Source organism: Ictalurus punctatus, chromosome 27, assembly GCF_001660625.3.
Source record: "Ictalurus punctatus breed USDA103 chromosome 27, Coco_2.0, whole genome shotgun sequence".
NCBI classification, from domain to species: Eukaryota; Metazoa; Chordata; class Actinopteri; order Siluriformes; family Ictaluridae; genus Ictalurus; species Ictalurus punctatus.
This window is the reverse complement of record NC_030442.2, coordinates 17,569,027-17,590,000: the sequence shown is the minus strand read 5'-3', so window position 1 is coordinate 17,590,000 and position 20,974 is coordinate 17,569,027. Positions and strand designations below refer to the sequence as shown.

The 20,974-nt window shown below is 43.0% G+C and overlaps 1 protein-coding gene across 1 annotated transcript in view; it reads left to right on the top strand.

The window, feature by feature from the left end:
- The window catches only part of itfg1 (integrin alpha FG-GAP repeat containing 1), a 116,630-nt gene that overhangs the window by 21,215 nt on the left and 74,441 nt on the right, over positions 1 to 20,974 (top strand). The window contains exons 7-8 of the mRNA XM_053676654.1: positions 1 to 5; positions 12,557 to 12,638. The exon at positions 1 to 5 is cut by the window's left edge and continues 54 nt beyond it. Of these exons, the coding sequence (XP_053532629.1) occupies positions 1 to 5; positions 12,557 to 12,638 (87 nt within the window). The remainder of the gene's footprint in view (positions 6 to 12,556; positions 12,639 to 20,974) is intronic.

The following is a 20,974-nucleotide window of genomic DNA, read 5'->3' as shown; positions in this document are numbered from 1 at the left end:
ATACGGTAAGTCTCACCTTGACTTACATCTCACCCGTCTTTCCTCCGTGTCTGAATGCTGTGGTTAAACCCTGACAGGTCCATCAGCGCCGGAGAGATGTACAGCTCAAATTCAGTCCATGAATAACTAACAAGGTCAGAGAGAGATACAACGCTTCTGTGGGGTTTTATAGGAGTGAAACACGCTGAGCAAACTTCTCCAATATACACCTTTACTTTATTAATACCCCTAATGTTTCTCATTCTGAGATTATTATTATTATTATTATAGCTACATTAGTATTATTATTATTATTATTATTATTATTATTATTATTATTATTATAGCTACATTATTATTATTATTATTATTATTATTATAGCTACATTATTATTATTATTATTATTATTATTATTATTATTATAGCTACATTATTATTATTATTATTATTATTATTATTATTATAGCTACATTATTATTATTATTATTATTATTATTATTATTATAGCTACATTATTATTATTATTATTATTATTATTATTATTATTATTATTATAGCTACATTATTATTATTATTATTATTATTATTATTATTATTATTATTATTATAGCTACATTATTATTATTATTATTATTATTATTATTATTATTATTATAGCTACATTATTATTATTATTATTATTATTATTATTATTATTATTATTCAGCCTGTTTCCAGATTTTTTACATTACAAATTTCATGTTATACTGGAAATCTTTTTTTTTTTTTTTTTTTTTTTAGCATTTATTTCTAAAAAAACAAACAAACAAAAAAACAAGAAAAAGTAGCATAATAAATATAATAAAATGATTTAAAACTTGATGCTAGTACAAGTGAAAAAAATATCTTAAATACAAACAAACTTATGAATATGACTGTAATATTTCTCATTACGAGATGTACAGTATTGTCACGTGTTAAGACGTGAGCATCAGGATAAGGTTTCAGAGGAACGTAAACAGGTCAGTAGACGAGCGTGTGTTCGGAGGCTGTATTGAACATGAAGGTCAGGGGGAGGAACGACAGGACGGAGGGAGGATGGATATGAGTTTGGGGCAGAGGACACGCAGGGTGGACACCGTGGGACAAAAAAGAGAATTAAAAAAAAAAAAAAAACAAAGACTGAGAGAAGAAATGAGATTGATGGCGGCCAGAGAGAGGGAAAGATAAAAAATGAGTCAAGAGTTGAAGAGAGAGTGCAGGAGGGCAGTGTTCGCTCAGCAGTCCTGTAAAGGTCAGAGTGTGTGTGTGTGATGTGTGTGTGAGTGTGGAAAGCACAGAGCAGCTCTCGCCCTTGTCTTACTCTACCTGAACCACTGCACTCATCCTGCCTTTGCTAGAGAGAGAGACAGAGAGAGAGAGAGAGACAGATAAGGGAAAACTGAATCACCAGAATTACTCCAATGTTCATTTGATCTGCATTACTGATAATAATAAATCTAATCTAGAGAGAAATTTAGGACTGTTGGTTAGCGGGTAGTAGCTAGGAGTGTTGTCATGGTTACAGTGAGCACAAAAAGGCAGTTTTTCCAGAAGTCGTAAGTAAATATTGCTTTGTTAGATGAAGGGTAAGTAGTCTAGAGACAGAGAGCGAGACAGACGGACGAGTGGCGTATTAACGCTCCTCCCAGCTGAGAGCAGCTACCGAACCTCATCATCTCATACCGAGAGAGATGAGGACGTGAAGGGAGGCAGCAGGAGATGGAGGAGGATAACACGGGTAGCTGGAGGAGAGGTGGAGAACGAGCGAAACTAAACTGTACCTTCACTCGTTCTGGGTTTTTTTGTTTGTTTGTTTTTTTGGTGGTACATCATTTGCATATTGTGTGTGTATCTTTCATTCGTAAACTCAATATAGTGCATCTGTAAAATTAAACGGTGCATAATTCGATCTCTGTTCTCTTAGCTGTAAGAGTAGCGCTTCTTTCAGAGTGGGAGATGCTGAAGTCGTATTAGACAACAGAAGAAGATGCGTACTGAAGGGACCGGAGCGAAATGGCGAAGTACGTTGTTGTTGTTGTTGTTGTTGTTGTTGTTTTTTTCTGGGAGTTAGGTTCATTGGTAACGGATGGAGAGAACGATGTAGTAAAGAAGGAAATGCTGTGGATAGATGACGTTTATAGGTACGAGAAGATCAGAAATGAAGATTGCAAGACAGGAAAAATGTGAAGTACGTCAGGAAGCGCGGGTATAAAAACGATGATTAATTGAAAATGCCGTGCAGCCTTGACTCATCAGGGGTCCAAGCACCGAAGCAGCTGATGTTTTTTACTATTACGATTTTTCTGTTTATTACTATTGTGACCTAAAACCATTTCCGCTCTGATCCGCCCCCTAATGGTCAGTGATTTTAATCCTCCTAATGCATAGTGTGCATAGTGTGTCAGCCGAGTCCAAAATAATCAGCTTCAGTAAATAATAGAACACGGACGCCAAAAATAAAACCTTATGTTAATGCCGTTTTCCTTACCTTGGAGCGGAGGTATGAGGAGAGTGTGAGCTGTGAGATAAGCATACAACAGTGAGGAAGAGGAAGATGAGGAGAGGTGGAAGGACGATGGATAAGGTTATAGGAGAAATGAGAGTCCACAAAATGAGGGGAGAAAAAGCAAGGGAAAGGGAGGGACGGGAACATGGAGTTGACTCGGGAGAGTGTGTGTGTGTGGAGCTCTAAATCAACACTACAGGAACTGAGAAAAGGAAGTGGTTGAGACAGTTAAAAGAGAGAGAGAGGTGTTGGAGATAATTGGGGCAGTCATTAAAGAGGGGACAGTTAATCTCTAACCCCATCCACCTCAATCCCTCTACAGCGGCCACTTTGAGTATTCTGTGGTTGCTGCTTTTTTTTTTTTTTTAATTCTCGATTAATCTTTACAAAATAAATCACTGAACACACACACACACACACACACACACACACACACACACACACGTTTTTGAAAGCATGTCTTCATGCAGTATGACTAAAATCTTGTCAAAACTCCTATGTAAATTCCTGTCAGAGATCCCGTCCACATTCCTGTCAGAGATCCTTTCTAAATCCCTGCCAGAGATCCCATCCAAATCCACTGTGAGAGATCCTGTCTCGATTCCTCTCAGTCTGTGATGCCCTGCTATGACACAACTAAAAATCTTGAAGTCAGAGTTCCTCTTTAAATTCCTGTGACAGATCCTGCCGGAAAGTCCATTCAAAATTCCTGTCAGAGATCCTGTCATATTAGCTGATGTTAGCAAGCTGTCTAGTGTGAGCAACGAAAATACAATACAGTACGACGTTAGTGTCTGATGAAAGAAAGAAAAAAATGACTTGGTGATGCTTTCAGACTTTCACACCCGCGTGTATCATTTCAGCAATGGGCTATACATGCCTGATATCTCTCTCTCTCACTCACTCACTCACTCACACACACACACACACACACACACACACACACATATGCTACTGTAAGACCTCAGTAATCCTGCCTCTCCTTGCAGTGGGGTTTTACTGTACATTGCCATTGCCCAGTGGCTTCCTACCCCTCTACCACACTTCATTTTAATTACTTTCTCCTTCCACTCTCGGGCTTTCGCACTGCTTCCCACACTACAACTCACGCACACACACACACACACACACACACACACAGCCTGAGTCTCTTGTGACCGTGTAAATCGAAATGTTTTAATTGTAGACTGTGGGCGAAGCCATAACTGTACTCACACTAAACAAACAAGCAGGGTCGATATTAGCATTTTAATAGCGCTATTTGCTAGCTACATTTGTCTAACAGCAGAGGCGGTGGATGTAGCATGTAATGAGATGGAGTCAGCATTATTCAGAACGGCTGAATACGTATCTCTCACACACACACACACACACACACACACACACACACACACACACACACACCCCGTATCAGACTGTGTACTGACATTACAGTGTCCAACGTATGTATTTGTGTGTGTGTGTATGTGTGTGTGTATATATATATATATATATATATATATATATATATATATATGTATATGTATGTGTGTGTGTGTGTGTGTGTGTATATATATATATATATATATATATATAAAGATATATAGATAGAGATGTATAGATAGAGATGTATATGGATAGATATGTATATGGATAGATAGATAATTGGGTAAAACAATCTGCTCAATTCACCAAGACGCTATCAGTACGGTAATTAATTCAGGGGCGTGGTCACATGAGCTCAACATGAGATGGCATAAATAAGATGCACAGCTTTGGACCAGTCATGTTCAAGAGTAAAGAATGGTGTGCAAATTGACAGGTAGTTAGATAAAGGGCTAACTAACTTAAAGTTACACTGTGGTTGCTATGGTAACACAGTATATTTTGGCTTTGGTTAAATAAATGGTTGGTGGAAATGACAGTCGGGCTGATGCTGAACTCCCACTGATGTTCACGTGTAAATACTGCGAGCTACTTTATTTAAGAGTTAGCTAATGTGAGTGATATTATTCTATTACTGTAACAAAAGGACATCCTAATTTGCATAAGCGTGAATAGTCATAGATCCTGGCGTGTTTAATGAGGGTAAACGTGCAGATAGAGCGTATAATTTCGTCCTTCTGTAACCAGCCGTGTTTTCATTAGGGATCTAATGGCATATCAGATGTATCGTAGCTCCCTACACATTGTTTACTTGTTTATAGATGAGTTTTTATTTAATAAAAATGCATTCGTTAATGAAGTTAGGCCCGCGGTCCTGAGCTTATGTTTTGTTCGTGCTTTTTAACGATTCTGTGGTACAGTCTTCATAATCGTAAATAAACGTACGTACACCTCTCTCTATTATAGGAATATTAATAACGAGGCTTAGTTGGTGTGAGTTGATTAACCGTGCTGTGTGGATTTCCTCCAGATTTTAATATGTAAAATATAAACAAATATAACAGGATTTTAATAATCGTCTAATTTCGGCACTGCTCTTTCGCTTCCAGAGGACGTTATAATTCCCTCGAGCAGAGTGTTTGTGTGAATTTTGATTTCTTTCTCTCTCCCCCCTCTATCCCTTTCTCCATGCCGTTTTTGGTGTTGTAGTTCAGATTTTAAATTCTGTAGGCGTGACGGCAGGGGGATTTGTTCTGCTGAATGATAATGAAGTGAGACACGAGGTAAAGCTTTTAAACACTGAACGTTCGTTATGGACGACTTCTCGACGCTTCGGTGAACGATCCCCTTGTCTCCGCTGAACCTTCTCCCGCGTCTTCATCTCGGCACTTCTTTTGATTCTGTAAATCAAGTCACGCTGTTTCCCTTTCTCTCAGTTATTGGGCTTACAGGTTCAGCTCTGGTTCAGACTCTATCACACAGACGTACATCGTGCATGTTGCTAGCGGCAAACACAAACCTGCCTCTGCTAGTGGTGTTCAGGGTGTTCCCCAGGGTTCGGTACTCGGGCAGCTGCTTTTTTATTATTTACACTCTAACCCAGGGTCATTTTATAGCGCATCACGAACTCGCTGTTATTCCAGTGACGCACACTGTTAGCACAGAACCGTGCATGGTCTCCACCACCTGCCATTTTTTAAAACTTAGTGCTAATAAAAGTAGGATGAAGTTTCAATTATTGACCGTTAGGGATGCATCAGTACTACGGGTGTAAACCTCAGACCTTCACTCGGGACAATTTCGATGATTAATGCAACTAATGATCACGCTCAGATTGGCCGTCCTTGCGCTCTCTATTAAAGAGACCATTTAAACATCATAAAACGTTAAACTTAAAACTCAGCAAGAGGACGTCATTGCTATCAGCAGACTCCGGCAAGCAACATAAACAGAGCTGAAGAAAATGTTCTGGAACACCTCTGACTGATTAATACTAAGTACAGCACTGATTGTGTGCCAATGTTGGTACAGACTTGTATCACAAAAACGTGTACTCGTACTCTCAGCTTGGGTGGGAGTGAGATTAATGCAGGACAAGTCTGTTTCCACTGGGTTGCTTTTCCTAAACATATTCTCATTCAATCAAGAAAAGAAAGACAGGAGGAAAGAAGGGATTTCCATACTCGTGTCGGAGCGCGTGATGGCGTATAACGCTCGTGTCGGGGCGTGCGATGGCGTACGGCGCCCGTGTCGGGGCGTGTGATTGTGTATGAGAAAACTCACAATATATTATACATTATATAAAAGAAAAACAGCAATAGATCATTTCCATCTGCCTTTAATCCGAGCCGAAGTTCTCTCTCTCTCTCTCTCTCTCTCTCTCTCTCCCCATCTCTCTCTCTCTCCACCTCTCTCTCCCCATCTCTCTCTCTCTCCCCATCTCTCTCTCTCTCTCTCTCTCTCTCTCTCTCTCTCTCTCTCCATCTCTCTCTCTCTCCCCATCTCTCTCTCTCTGTTTCTCTCTCCCCATCTCTCTCTCTCTATCTCTCTCTCTCTCTCTCCACCTCTCTCTCTCCATCTCTCTCTCTCTCTCTCTCTCCCCATCTCTCTCTCTCTCCACCTCTCTCTCTCCACCTCTCTCTCCCCATCTCTCTCTGTTTCTCTCTCTCTCCCCATCTCTCTCTCTCTCTCTCTCTCTCTCTCTCTCTCTCCCCATCTCTCTCTCTCCACCTCTCTCTCCCCATCTCTCTCTCTCTCCATCTCTCTCTCTGTCTCTCTCTCCCCATCTCTCTCTCTCTCTCTCCACCTCTCTCTCTCTCTCCATCTCTCTCTCTCACACTCTCTCAGTTTCTCTCTCCCTTTCAATCTGATGCTAAATGTCTCATCAGATGTAATTGAGGCCATTTACGGCGCTGCTTTCTCCGGTGTGAAAGAGTTTTTTAGGAGCGGGAATTGGACGCTGGTGTAGCTGCAGTAATTACACATTGTGAAGGCCATTCACAGTGCGAGAGGAAAAGCTCAGCGTAGCTGTAGGACGAGGCAGACGGACGGACGGATGGATGGATGAAAGAAAGAAAGAACCCGTATAATGGGTATTTTTTCTGTTTTTCAAAATAACAAAAATTTTTTGATGTCAACAAATTCTGCGATGTTAAATAAATAAACTATAGCCTAATACACACATACTGAGGATCAGTCATAGAAATGTACCTCCATAACTACAGTTTAATTACAGTTCTACCACAGCGCTGGTGAATTCTGCACTCTGATTGGTCAGAAGGTCAGGTGTAGCGCAGCTGCAATTCACAGGTTTATATTAATGCGCTTATTCTGATATGTTATCGTTTCTATAGTAACGGCTCATTCACAGGGACTTGTACTGAGGCCGGATTAAAAATAAAACCTGTTATGGCGGCTGTGGTGAAGTTTTCTGTAAGATATTTATTGAACATTTAGAGGAGGAGTCTTCAGTCTCAGCACTTTGGTGAGGAGCGACCTCACCTGCTCTGTAAGAACAGGAACTAACCTGTTTCACAGATGTTCCACAACATTAAGTGTAACTATAAATGGATGAAATGGATGATGATTCATTCTTTAATTAAAAGGAATAAAACACTTTGGTCTGGTAACAGCAACACCGTCTCATCACACCACTCCCTCACTCGTTATTTTCCTCTAACAGATGAAATGGAGTGGTTTATTCCTTACTTATACCACAGCGCTGTTCAAGTTGGATTCTGATTGGCTGACAGACGTTCTGAGGCGTGCAGTTATTTTTCAGTAAATGCACAGCTAAAGTAGAAAGAGGGGAGAGAGGGGGGGTGGAATGAGAGAAAGCAGGGATGAAAGAGGGATTGAGAGAAAGAGGGGATGAGAGGGGCTGGAGAGAAAGAGAGGGAGGGAGAGAGAAAGGGGGGATGAGAGGGGGCGAGAGAAAGGGGGGATGAGAGGGGGCGAGAGAAAGGGTGGGATGAGAGGGGGAGAGAAAAAGAGAGCGGGGAGAGAGTGAGAAAGATGGGGGAGAGGGGAGAGAAAGGCGGGGGTGGGAGAGAGGGGAGAGCAGAGGGGAGGGGGGGCGAGAAAGATGGGGAAGAGAGAGGGGGAGAGAGAGGGATGGAGGGAGGGGAGAGAAAGGGGAGGGGGGGAAGAAAGGGGAGAGGGGCAGAGAGAAGGGGGGAGAGAAAGGGGGGGAAGAAAGGGGAGAGGGGCAGAGAGAAAGGGGAGAAGGGGGGAGAGAAAGGGGGGGAAGAAAGGGGAGAGGGGCAGAGAGTGTGGGGAGGGGGGTTAAGAAAGATGGGGGAGAGGGATGGGGAGAGGGATGGAGAGAGGGGAGAGAAAGGGGGGTGGGAGAGCAAGAAAGATGGGTGGAGAGGGGAGAGAACGAGAGGGGGAGAGAAGAAAAAGAAAGTGACAGAAAAGCTGGTGAACAGGTATCACTGTTTATTGATTGATTGATTTTCTGCAGTAATAAAATAACCCTGTGAACTAGTAGACCTGTGGATATTAAATAATACAGTCATCTGTTTATTCATTACTTTATTAACATCAAATAAAAAAAATGGTTCTCCCACTCTCTCTCTCTCTCTCTCTCTCTCTCTCTCTCTCACCCTCTCTCTCTCTTTCTCTCTCTCTCCCCCACCCTCTCTCTCTCTCTCTCACCCTCTCACTCTCTCTCTCCCACCCTCTCTCTCCCCCACCCTCTCTCTCTCTCTCTCACCCTCTCACTCTCTCTCTCCCACTCTCTCTCTCTCTCTCTCTCTCTCTCTCTCTCTCTCCAGTAACTGTGTATCAGTGGCTCAGGCCTCTGTAACCAGCTCTAAATTGATGTTTTGTAATGATCAGTGGAGGCTTGAGATGGGACGCGTAATAAATTAGTTACACACACACACACACACACACACACACACGAGCGTTTTTAAGGACAAAAACCTTCCAAATATCCTGAAATAAAACATCTGGCGTGTGCGAACTGCGCTATAAGCGGAATTATTTTCTAATAATTCAGCGGCCCTTCGATCAAATATTCCTTAAACACGTACATCGGAAATATCTGGGAGTGTCCAATCACGTGGACTTTGGCGATGGCGTCTCCATGGCAACGTCAACACCTCGAGCGCAGTGCTGGAAAAAATAACTGCTTAAAGTGGAATGCGTTTGACTCGAACGTTAGATTTGGGTTAATGACGATAAAAATGTAAAAAAGCGGTAGGGTCAGGTTACGGTACGCAGCAAAGGCGGAGAAAACGATGAGCTAGCATTAAAACAAACCTTAATTAATAATTCGTGATGACGTCTTCGTCGGCTTTACTGTGACGTTACGGACCGTCTGATTAACGTTCTCTGATGCAGGAAATAACCTGACGGTTAAAAAGTCTAAGCTGGTGGTGAACAGCGGCTCTGACGGACGGCAGGAGAACGACGATGGGGTTTTATTCTTCTGTCCGAGCAGATGGACTGCCGCTGTGGGGAATCGGAGCTGAAACACTCTGCACTGCTGTATTCTTCTCCACATGAGCATGAGTTCAATAACCTTTAACGGTGCAGTATACTGACAAGCCCGCTACACACTCGTCTCTATAAATCTCATCCCTCTCTCGCTTACGTCTGGATATCCGCGCACGAGCGGTTCAAAGGACCGCACGCCGCGGTTTATTAACGCTTTTCCTGATGAGCGGAGAAGCACGGTAACGAGGATGTGAGAGTATGAAATTATACACCTTGCACTTTTACTAAGCAGTGTGGGCTTTTAAAGGAGAGGGTAGATAGAATGTGTGCCAGGTGACGTACACCTCTGGCTCTTACACCTCGACTCTGCACACTTCCCTAGAACTCAATTAACGGATCTTCTACGGTAGCGCTACTTGTACTGTTCTCCGCTTGATACATCGCTTTGCTTGTATCCCCTCATTTCTAGTCGCTTTGGATAAAAGCGTCCGCTAAACGAACAAATGTAAATGTAATGGAAATGTAAACATCGTCACTAGCAACCAAAGCTGCAGCAAACGGCTACTCGGGGAAAACGATGACGCAAGGCGAGTGAAAGCCCCGGCTCGTACCCGGCGTGGTGTTCCTGACTTGATTGAGCAGTTAGTCGGTCTCTGACCAACTGAACACAGAAACAGACGCAAACAAATCCTGCTTTTCTCCACCGCAGCCTCACGCGATCCAGGGTAACTGATGCAGCTGGGGAATGCATTTACAATCGGCAGAAAGAGCCGAGTGTCCGGAGTGCACGTACGCACGTGTGTACGGTTTAAACAGAGCTCACACGTGTTCCGTGAGCTCCACGGTCGGTTAATACGAAGTAGGTCACTTATTTCATTACGGATATGATGTGATGATACGATCTCGATATCGGGATGAATTATGACGCAATGCACTTTTTTGAGATATCATGACTTTTTAAAAAAAATATATACAGTATATATTTTTAAATAAATCTAAACTACAAAATTCCGTAGTTGACCTTTAAACTCGTTAAACATTTTTACAGATTTTCTGTTTTTCCAGTGTTAAATATATTTTCTTTAATAAATAAGTGTCATTGTGTACATATACACACGGATATAAACGTGTAAAAAAAAAAATTGTTTTAAATTCTTTGTTATAAAAATCGAGCACTACCGATCAGTTTTGTTTTTTTTTGTGATTTGTCGCGGCCGAAAACCAAAATTTGTTATGTTTTTTTTTAATTGCGAAGCGACTTGTGGAGTTTTAACGCTTTTTGTTTTTGTGGGAAAAAAAATACTCAAAGCGGCGAAATCGCAGTCGTACAGAATAGTTTCGCATGCGGTGCTTCGGCCGAACGCGCGCCGCGATGACGTCACGTGACGTGTCTCGGTCCGAATCCGCAAAAAAACTGCGGTAATTTGCGCTAAAAACGGCACGCTCGCCCGAATATAAGTTGCGTTTTTTTTCTGCGATCGCTAATTCCTGGAGGGACTGACCGTATTCCTGCCCGTATTCCTGCCCGTATTCCTGCCCGTATTCCTGCCCGTATTCCTGCCCGTATTCCTGCCCGTATTCCTGCCCGTATTCCTGCCCGTTTGTGAGCAGACCTGTATATCATGATACATCTCATGAATCTTGTTTTTGAGCCATCTCTCGCAGAACGACAAGCTTTTGGTCTTCTAACTAAAAATAAATGAATAAAGTTCTTGTTCTAGTTTATGTCCAGTCACAATTTCAAACCGTGCAAATGCATACACACGCTAGAGATGATGATGGAAAAGGCAGAAGTGTGGTGGAGCTCGGACTCACGTAGGTCTGAGCATCTTCTTCCGAGCACGTTGCCCAGTTATCGGACCAAGAGCAGAACCGAACCCTGTGTGTGAGACGGAGGATTTGCGTTGATCCACAGACACGGAAAGGAGAAAAACGTTTTTCTCGTGTTTGTGGAATAAAGAACGATGTTAAAGGTGACCGAAAGAGATGTATTGCGCTGTACTTTAAAACGCGGCGTGAGACAGCGCCGTGTCCGTTCCCGTGTGTCCATCGCGGTTTATCGTGTCGTGCTGTGGAGGTTCAGCAGGACTGCCGTTGATGGAAATTCACTTTCCTTTGACGACTTCTCAGAAAATGGCCTACAATTTGTGAAACATTTGGACCTTCATCTTCTCACTCTTTCATTCTCTCTCTCTCTCTCTCTTTAATGTCGTGTCCCAACCTCTCTTCTGTCTCTGTCCTCCATCCCGTGTGTGTGATTTTTGAGTAATGGTTCCTGATGGTGCTGTGGCTTTGATCCACACATTATTAGATCCATATGGAGCTCCAGCTGTCCGTTCTCCGTTATTGAGCTCGGCATTCACCGCAGAGAGACGGCATTTATGTCACTAGGTGTGTGTGCATGTGTGTGTGTGTGTGTGTCTCATTAGTGTTGGCTGTAGGACAGCTAGCAGTTTCCATCTGTTCTTGAGCCATTCCCTGCCTGTAATCAATATAATCATACTATAATTAATTCAACGTTTCCTCTGCACTAGCATTATCTGGCCCAGTTCTGTCTCCTCTTTGTTCCACCATCGCTTTTTGCCTGCCAATCATAATCACACCCTGCCTCTACAGCCATGCTCGTCTCTAGGCGATGGCCCGAACGATAGTGGTTTGGGACGGTGCACAGAGACGATCGGAGACACGGTGTCGTGTTTATAGGAGTCGGTGACGGTGAAAATTGAGAGATGGTATATGTGGCCCTTCTAGTTCATCAGCTAATGGATGATCAGCATACGTAATATACTGTATATGAACTAGCATAATCAGCTAAAGACTGACTGGATTCAGGAGTAGTAAAAAAAAAAACATATACAGAATAACATGGCAGGAGAAGTAATGTAACAGTAAAGTAGACATAAGCTCTAGGGTTTGGGACAGAACCAAAATGGCTGACGTTCTTGTAAAGCCTTAAAATTTCTCCCATTCTAGTGAGGACGCATAGATATAAATGACGTTCTCCTGTCGATCTGAAGCTACCTCTTCATCAGAACCGGCCCGGCCCGGCCCGGGTGGTGTTTCTGTTACACTACCGTGTGCTGTATATCATTTACTTCTTCTGATAGCGTCACACACCGTTCCTCCGTTCTCATACACATCTAAGTTATGAGCGTTTCCCTAACGGCGCCGCTGACGGCTCTGTTTTTTTTTTTTTTTTATATATATATATAAACATTTCAAATGTCCTTCTTCCTCAGGATGGAAACTTCACCAAGAACTACGCAACAAAAGCACCAGAGAACGTCCAACAAGTGGGCCAGTCTGCTTTCGTCGATTTCGGTGAGTAGAGCTTTGGAGCGTGGCGTGTCGCTTGTTACATCCGAGTGGTTAAAGTCTTGAGAGAGGGTTTGCTGCTAGGGTTAGGTGAAGAATAAGTAGAATTATGACCGAGATGAATGATCTCGCTAGCTAGAACATAGCCGGAAGTGTTTGATGTAGACAATATACGAGCAGAATAATAAAAAAATGATACGGAATATCCTCCATGACTAAAAAAAACAAACAAAATGATTAATTAATAAACGAGTAGCGTAGTAATAGTATTAAATGTGTGTGTTTAACTCTGAATTCACGTGAGTGACCTGCTAGCTAATCACTAGTGTTGCTAGTTACAGCTGTCTTTAGTTATTAATACGTTATAGATTTAACATTTTAGGCATAAAGTTGTAGTAAACTGACTAAGCCAGAGGAAGCCAGATGATTTACCCAGATGAGGACGGGTTCCCTTCTGAGTCGGTTCCTCTCAAGGTTTCTTCCTCTTAAAACATCTTAGGGAGTTTTTCCTCGCCACCGTCGCCACTCAGTGGCTCGCTCAGTTGGGATAAATTCGCACCTTTAATATCTGTATACCGTGTTGATATTTCTGTAAAGCTGCTTTGAGACAATGTCCATTGTAAAAAGCGCTATACAAATACAATTGAATTGAATTGAAGCAAACTGACGCGTCTATAATGCTATATATAGCGTCTATAATGCTATATTCTATAGTGCCGAACACTCTAGTAGTAGATCCACTGTTTATTTTAAGTGTGCATCTGATCTCTTCATTATCATCATCATCATCACGCGTTATATAATACAGACCCTAAAGGAAGGCAGGTCTGAATCAGTGTCTTAGACGGCCCGCGCACACGCCCACGTCTAATCCCCTAAAACCCGAGCACGATCCCATTAAACATTTACATTACAAATGTCCTCTTTGCTAAAGCAGACGAGCGTCGAGGAAGCTGAAATGACACGAGCGCGAGCGCCTCGTCGGATATAAAAGATTGATGAGCGCAGCGCGATGACCCGTGCGATTCAAATGTCTCCTCTCGGTGGATCCTGGCCTTTTGTTCAAATCCAGGTTCCATCTGATCAAACAAGGATTTCCCTCCACCTTTCCTTCATTTAATTTGTTACTCCGGGCGCCGAGGGAAATCCTGTATAAAGTTCTCTCAGCCGTCGGGGAATAAACGGCGTCGCCAAGCCGAAACTCGGCGGACCGAACCGCGCTGAATCCCGAACGACTCGCGAGGACGGACGTTTCATTTCTGAGTAAAAGAAAGGAGCGCGGACGTTTTCAGCATCGCGCCGACGGACGTTCTGTTTGGTTTACTGTACATACGTTCCCTCGCTTTTCCTCTCGTTTATCCTATTCGTCTCTCCCTCGGTGCGTTGCTCATTGGATTATTCTCTTACATATTAGTGTATCTCACATTTCCTGCTCATTTATCAACGTCTTTCTCCTTCCTCTGTGCTATCTCTTTTATCCATCAGGTCATTTTCATTATTTAGCCATTATCTGTTTATCGTCCTTTTTCAGCGTCATTTCGCTTATCTCTATCGGTTTATCTTTCTGAGCCTGTCTCTTGTTTATCTCGTCGATCTTGTTTATTTGTGTTCCTCTCATTTAGCCGTTTATTTTAATTCCCTCGTTTACACCCGTGCCCCTCGTTTTCCGTGGTTTATTCCGATTTCCCCCCGTTTAGCAGTTTTTCTCATTACTTTATCATTTGGTTCCTTTCACTTGTTCCATGTTGCACTTGTTTATCTGTTTATCTCATTTATCGGTTTATGTATCATGTTTTCCTCTTGTTTGTCTCATCAGTTTATCATCTTTTTCTTCTTGTTGATCTCGCTTATTCCGGTTTGCATTCGTTTATTGATTTATCTTGTTTTACTTTTATTTCTCTGACTTGTCTTGTTTCCATTCTTTATCTGATTTTCCTTTAATTAGTGTAGAATTTTTCCTCTTTTCTAATTTTTCCTCTTTTCTATTCATGCAGTCATGTCCATAAATATCCGGACATTAACGAAGTAATGGCTGTTTGTAGCTGTCTATCTCGGTATATTGGATCGGAATTAAAGGATGAATATGAGCTGATGAAAAGTGCAGATTTAATTTGGCCAAAAGTAATTGGACAAACGAACATACTGACGAATTTAAACTGATTTAAAATGATCAATGGCTTCCTGTAGTCTGGAAAGCGGACGCTGGGTTTCTTCCCTGGTGATGGTCTGCCAGGTCTTTTACAGTTGCTGTCTTCACTTCCTGATTGTTCTTGGGGCGTCTTGTCTTCAGTTTTTCAGGGGTCCCTGAGCTTAGCGGTGTGTTCACAAAATACATGACTTGTCCACACCGAATGTGTTTGCTATCTCTGTGATGGATTTGTTTAGATTTGAATTAGCTTCACTCCTGGTCACAGATCTTAGGACTTCATATCGAGAGTTAACATCAACGGATTCCAAATGCAAAAGCCGCACATGAAATCGATTCGACTTTTTTTTTTTCCCCGCTTACGTGTAAGTGAAATAACGAGGGAATAACACACACCCAGCCATGGAACCGCTGAGCAAACAATTTTACAATGATACATTTGGTCCATTCGGGGGTGTCCAAATATTTATGGACCTGACTGCATCTTGTATCATTTCTGTTTATCTTGTTTTTCTTTTGTCTATTGGTGAATCGTTTTTCATCCCGTTTTTCTTTTTATATTGTTCTCATTCATTTCATTTGACCTTTTCTCGTGCATCAGTTCGTAAATAAGTTCGTATTTATCTTAGGGTTTTTTTTTATTTTTTTAAATCTTGTTTTTTTTTTTTTGTTTTGTTTTTGTTCGTCCTGTGTATCTCACCTTTCTCATTTTCCCCTCATCAGTGTATCGTGTTCATCTTATTTCCCCTCTTTATCTCGTCTACTTCTAAATGATCTGCTTATCTTCATTTTGTTCATCGCGTTTTATCCGTCGGTTCTTTTTTTAACCTCTTGTTTTGTAGAATTATCTCTCTTTTATCATTTATCTTGTTTTCCTCTCGGTCTTCTTTTGTGTCCTTCGATATCCCTCTTTTTTTTTTCTGCACTGCTGCTGTAATCTTCTCCAGTTAAAAGTAGAACGCGAGGACGTTCGAGCTCAGTGAAGTACGTATTGACTAAAACCGTCGTAACCGATTTATATCCATAAAATAAGTCTAGTGTGGAAAAAAGTTGGAGATGAAAATTGATTTGCGGATGATTAATGGCTTTTGTAGAATCTGCTTGGCCTGAAGACACCGCCGCGTTCCCGGGAAGAACGTTGAGGAAAATATGGCATAAACAATGTGTGCAGCCTTTAATCTGGTCCTGAGATGTTCCTTTAATGAGCACGTTGGACATTAATGAGGTAAATATCAGCGCCGGTTCATTGTTCAATAAGCAGCACGAGGTTCAAAGTTAAAAACACTCCGGGTTTTCCATTTTCTAGCCAAGTGTTATTTTATGTCATTTCTAAAACGGGAAGATTGTCGGGTCGTCGGTTTTACGGTCAGGACGAGGTCAAAGGTCACACAGATTAACCTTCCAGCGATAAGACATCCTGTTCCAGCATTTCTGGAAGGTAGCGGATGGCACGACTGAGAAAAAAGGGAGGAGAAAATGAGGGAACCATAAGAAAAAGAAACCATAGAGAACGAAAGAATAACGAAAAGAGGAGGGACAGAGGAAGGCGGGCCGAGAACGAAAAGCCGAGTTAGGAGAGGAGAGAGAAGAAAGAATTTTAAAAAAAATGAAGATAAAGTGTAAAGGGGCTTATAACACTGAGAAAAGAAAAAAGGATCGACTGAATGAAAGACTGCGAAAGGGAGAAGAGCGAGTGTGATGAAAGAAAGGAAGAGGCTGATAATGAAAGGATGAGGGAAATGATGGAGAAAGGATCGACGGCGGAGTGTCAGAGAGGGAAGGAGGGAAGAAGGAGTGCAGGATCGAGAGAGAGAGAGAGAGAAGTCTAGACTGTTGGAGTGTAAGAATTAAAAAATAATGAATAGACAGAGGAGAGAAAAGAAAGAAAAGCGGGAGGGAGGCTGAGAGAATGAAAATAAGAGGCGAGAGAGTGATTGTAGAAGAAGCGACAGAGAGAAAGAGGAGTGCACACCAGCGTTAGTGTGATTTATGAAGATGAATGGAGGGGAGAATAGGCTGAGACACGCAGGAGAGCTCTGTGTGAGTGTGTGTGTGTGTGTGTGTGTGTGTGTGACTGTGTGGGTCGATATCATCCACCCAGATAAAGGTTTATTAAACATGAAATTAATGCTACAGACTCGTTCTACAGTAAATCACTTTTTATTTCCCTCGTTCCTCGTCCGTCTCGCGCGGTTCCGTTCGGGATCGAACGAGCGTTTTATTGTACGAGGAGTGAAATCTTTCCATTTTTTCTCTCTCTCTCTCTCTCTCTCTCGATGCGACGGTGAAGATCACACGAGTAACCTGCTCGGGTTGTACAGCGTACCTCACAGCTCATTACGAAGTCTCGTTACGGAAAACTGTCGAAAATAATCTGAAGATGATCTCTCCTCCCCCCTTTCCTCTCTCTCCTCCCCTTTTTCCTCTCTCCTCCCCCCTTTCCTCTCTCTCCTCCCCTTTTTCCTCTCTCCTCCCCCCTTTCCTCTCTCTCCTCCCCCCTTTCCTCTCTCTCCTCCCCTTTTTCCTCTCTCCTCCCCCCTTTCCTCTCTCTCCTCCCCTTTTTCCTCTCTCCTCCCCCCTTTCCTCTCTCTCCTCCCCTTTTTCCTCTCTCCTCCCCTTTTTCCTCTCTCTCCTCCCCTTTTTCCTCTCTCTCCTCCCCTTTTTCCTCTCTCTCCTCCCCTTTTTCCTCTCTCCTCCCCCCTTTCCTCTCTCTCCTCCCCCCTTTCCTCTCTCTCCTCCCCCCTTTCCTCTCTCTCCTCCCCTTTTTCCTCTCTCCTCCCCCCTTTCCTCTCTCTCCTCCCCCCTTTCCTCTCTCTCCTCCCCTTTTTCCTCTCTCCTCCCCCCTTTCCTCTCTCTCCTCCCCTTTTTCCTCTCTCCTCCCCCCTTTCCTCTCTCTCCTCCCCTTTTTCCTCTCTCCTCCCCCCTTCATCCTGTACCTGTTCCTTTATTCTGCACAGCTGTACATGTAGAGAACCTGAGCCTCACACCGAGAGTTTCAGTCTGCAGTCGTCACCGCGCACGCAGATAATTCACTTGAAAACGGAAAGGTTCAGTGACGTCACGAATCTCAAAGTCTTAACAGTGTAGACATGCGAGAGGCACTCGCATCAGCACTCGCGTCAGCACTCGTGTCAGCGGAAATTGTTCGCGCTTACGTGTCAAGTGCATATGGCGCATTTAATGAATGATAGGGCGTGTTTTAATTTAGCGCTCAGGAAAATGATTGTTCAGGCTACATTTGTAAGCGTTCATATTATTTATATGCAAGCTGCTTCATATATACTTTGCTGTCTAGACTCTTTATCATATCCCTTTACGTTTTATAACCAGTTCATTGTCTGGTACACGTCATTCAGTACGTCGTTTACACGGACAGCGATAATCCGATATAAACCCGATTAAGGCGATACTCTGATTGAGAAACTAGCATGTAAATGGAGATTACTGATGACCGTAATCCCATTAAAGTCACACTCGAAGTAGACACAGATGGAATTAAGATGTGTGGAGTGTTCCTGTTTCAGTCACGTCACAGACATGCGTTACAGACACGGACACAGCTGAATCGCGTCCTGTGGACGTTCTCACCGCGTTGTGCGACAGGACACGTACACACACGGCAGTGATCAACCTTTTGACGGCAAACAAGAGTGCACGGCTGCGTCCCACGTGGAAGCGTGGTCACTGTGTTCTTTGTGATTTGGTCTCTTGGCCTTCATTAAGTTTAAGGAGACAGCAGCATTGGCCTATTTTTATTTACAAAGCCACGAGCAGCAGTTCTGATTCTCGCTCTTCAGGATTGATTCAGAACTCTGGAGAAAAGCTGAGGCTTATTTTGCACCCTGGTCGTAGAATAATCTCCAGAACACTTTACAGTTTAAACACTTTGATACAGTGGGAGAGTTTAAAGCTCTGGTAAAGGAAATCCTGGACCTGGAGAGTATAATTGCTATTCGTAAGCTGGATTTTGTGTTACGTGTTTTGTATTATTAGTAAGTTTGTTACTCGGTAATGGCCACGTCTCCCTCGAAGAAACAGATTTAATCTGAAGGGATTTCTTGGTTTAATAAAGGTTCAATAAAATCGAGTTTATAGTTGCACCGTTACTCGCTCTTCATGTGAAAAAACAACATTCGAATCCCGATGATGACCGGGAGTCCAAGAGAGCGAAATGTGGTCATGTGCTCTTAAGATGGGAGGGGCATTCTCTCTGTCTCTCTCTCTCTCTCTCTCTCTATATATATATATATATATATATAGATAGATATATATAGATGGATAGATAGTGTTAATTAATCTACACTAAGAATGTGAATATTATCCCTAATTGAAGTCATATTTTTGGGATTTGGGATCTGCTGTCATGATGTTTTGGTGTACAAGACATCATATAAAGGACTCTATAACACACATTTAATATGTGAGTAAACATTAATACCATTCTGTTTAAAACCTAATCCTACAGTTAAACCGAGCAGTTTCTCCTCTGTCTGGGTTCATTATGAGCTGTATTGATTATTGATGCTTGATGGCTCCCTGGTGATGACTTGTCCTTGACCAGTTCTTGACCAAGACACACACACACACACACACACACACACACACACACACACATATACACACACACACACACAGACACACACACACACACACACACACACCGACCGACCGTGCAACGAAAGCAAATTCTTTCCCTATCACTTCCCCACTTGCCCTGCTTGTGATAAGTTTGACCCGAGTGGGAGGCCGGGACATTTTCTAAGTGTTATTATTGAATCTCTTTGTGTGTGTGTGTGTGTGTGTGTGTGTGTGTGTGTGTGTGTGCATGCATCATACGGACTGCTTAAAGAAACCAATCACGTCGATGATGAAAGCTAGACACTTGATTTGGGTCTCTGTTCACTGCATTGGACCACAAGCACCTGGACGCATCTTAATCTCAGATAATTAGGAAATGAACGTTAGAAGCGGCGCAGCGGGAGTGGGAGAGATGGAGAACACACACATAAGAGCGGAGGAATAGTGTGTGTGTTTGTGTGTGTGTGTGTGTGGGTGGGTGTGTTTTGAGTTATTCTGCTCACACTCCAGGCTGTCAAGATTGCTGAGACTCTTCCTCTTCTAATCTTCTACCACTGACCTTCCTCTCCTTCATTCCTTTCTCAACCAGTTCTCCTCCTACACCCTGCTGCTGTAAACACACACACACACACACACACACACACACACACACACACACACACACCCTTAAGCTCAGGTTTGTTTGTTTGTTTGTTTGTTAGCACATAGACCCAGTTACATCACCCTAAAGCCTCAGTACGTGGTGTTTAAACTGGTGCGCTGTGGTGCAGTAATTCCACAAAATTCTATAAAAATGATGCAGACTTAATGGCGTGTTAATAAATTCTGGCCCCCCGTGAGAGCACATGGATTTTGCGCTCCTGCATCTTCACATAACGTAACTGACTTGTACACCCAGGGCTTTCATTTTATAGATCCCAGTGTTTCAGTCTCGTATTCCTAGGATTCCATGATGTTGACAGAGTGCTGTGTTCCCAGGACTACATTCTCAGGCCTTGAGGGCCTACAGTGCTGTGATTTCAGCCACAAGTTCTCAGGCTTCCATGTTCCTAGACTCCTATGTACCCAGGGTTCCATGGTCCATGTTCTAAGTTTTGGGAGAACAGTGCTATATTTCACGCAAGTGTTCACAGGGTCTGACGTTCCTAGTGTCGTGTATTCCCATGTTCTCGGGACCAAAAGCTCCCACTGTGCTGCCTAATAGTGTGCTGCCACATGTTTCACCTAAATGTTCCTAGAGTCCTATGATCCCCTGTTCCCAGTGACCTCTTTTCCCTAAGGGCCCTGTGTTCTCAGGGTTCCATGTTTCCAGGGCTCTAAACGCCCACTGTGCTATGTTTCAGCCAAATGTTCTCAGACTTCCATGTTCCCAGAGTCCGATATTCCCAGGGTCTGATATCACCAGGGTTTCATGCTCCCAGAGCTCTCGTTTCAGGGTCCTAAGTACCCACTGCGCTCTGATTTAGCTACACGTTCCTAGGGTCCTATATTCCCACGGTTCCATATTCTCAGAGTTCCATGTTTGTAAAACGCTAAGCTCCCACTGTGCTGTGTTTCAGCCAAAAGTCCCTGTGTTTTCCGGGTACAGTGTTCCCTGTGTCCAGTGTCCCCAAGGTCC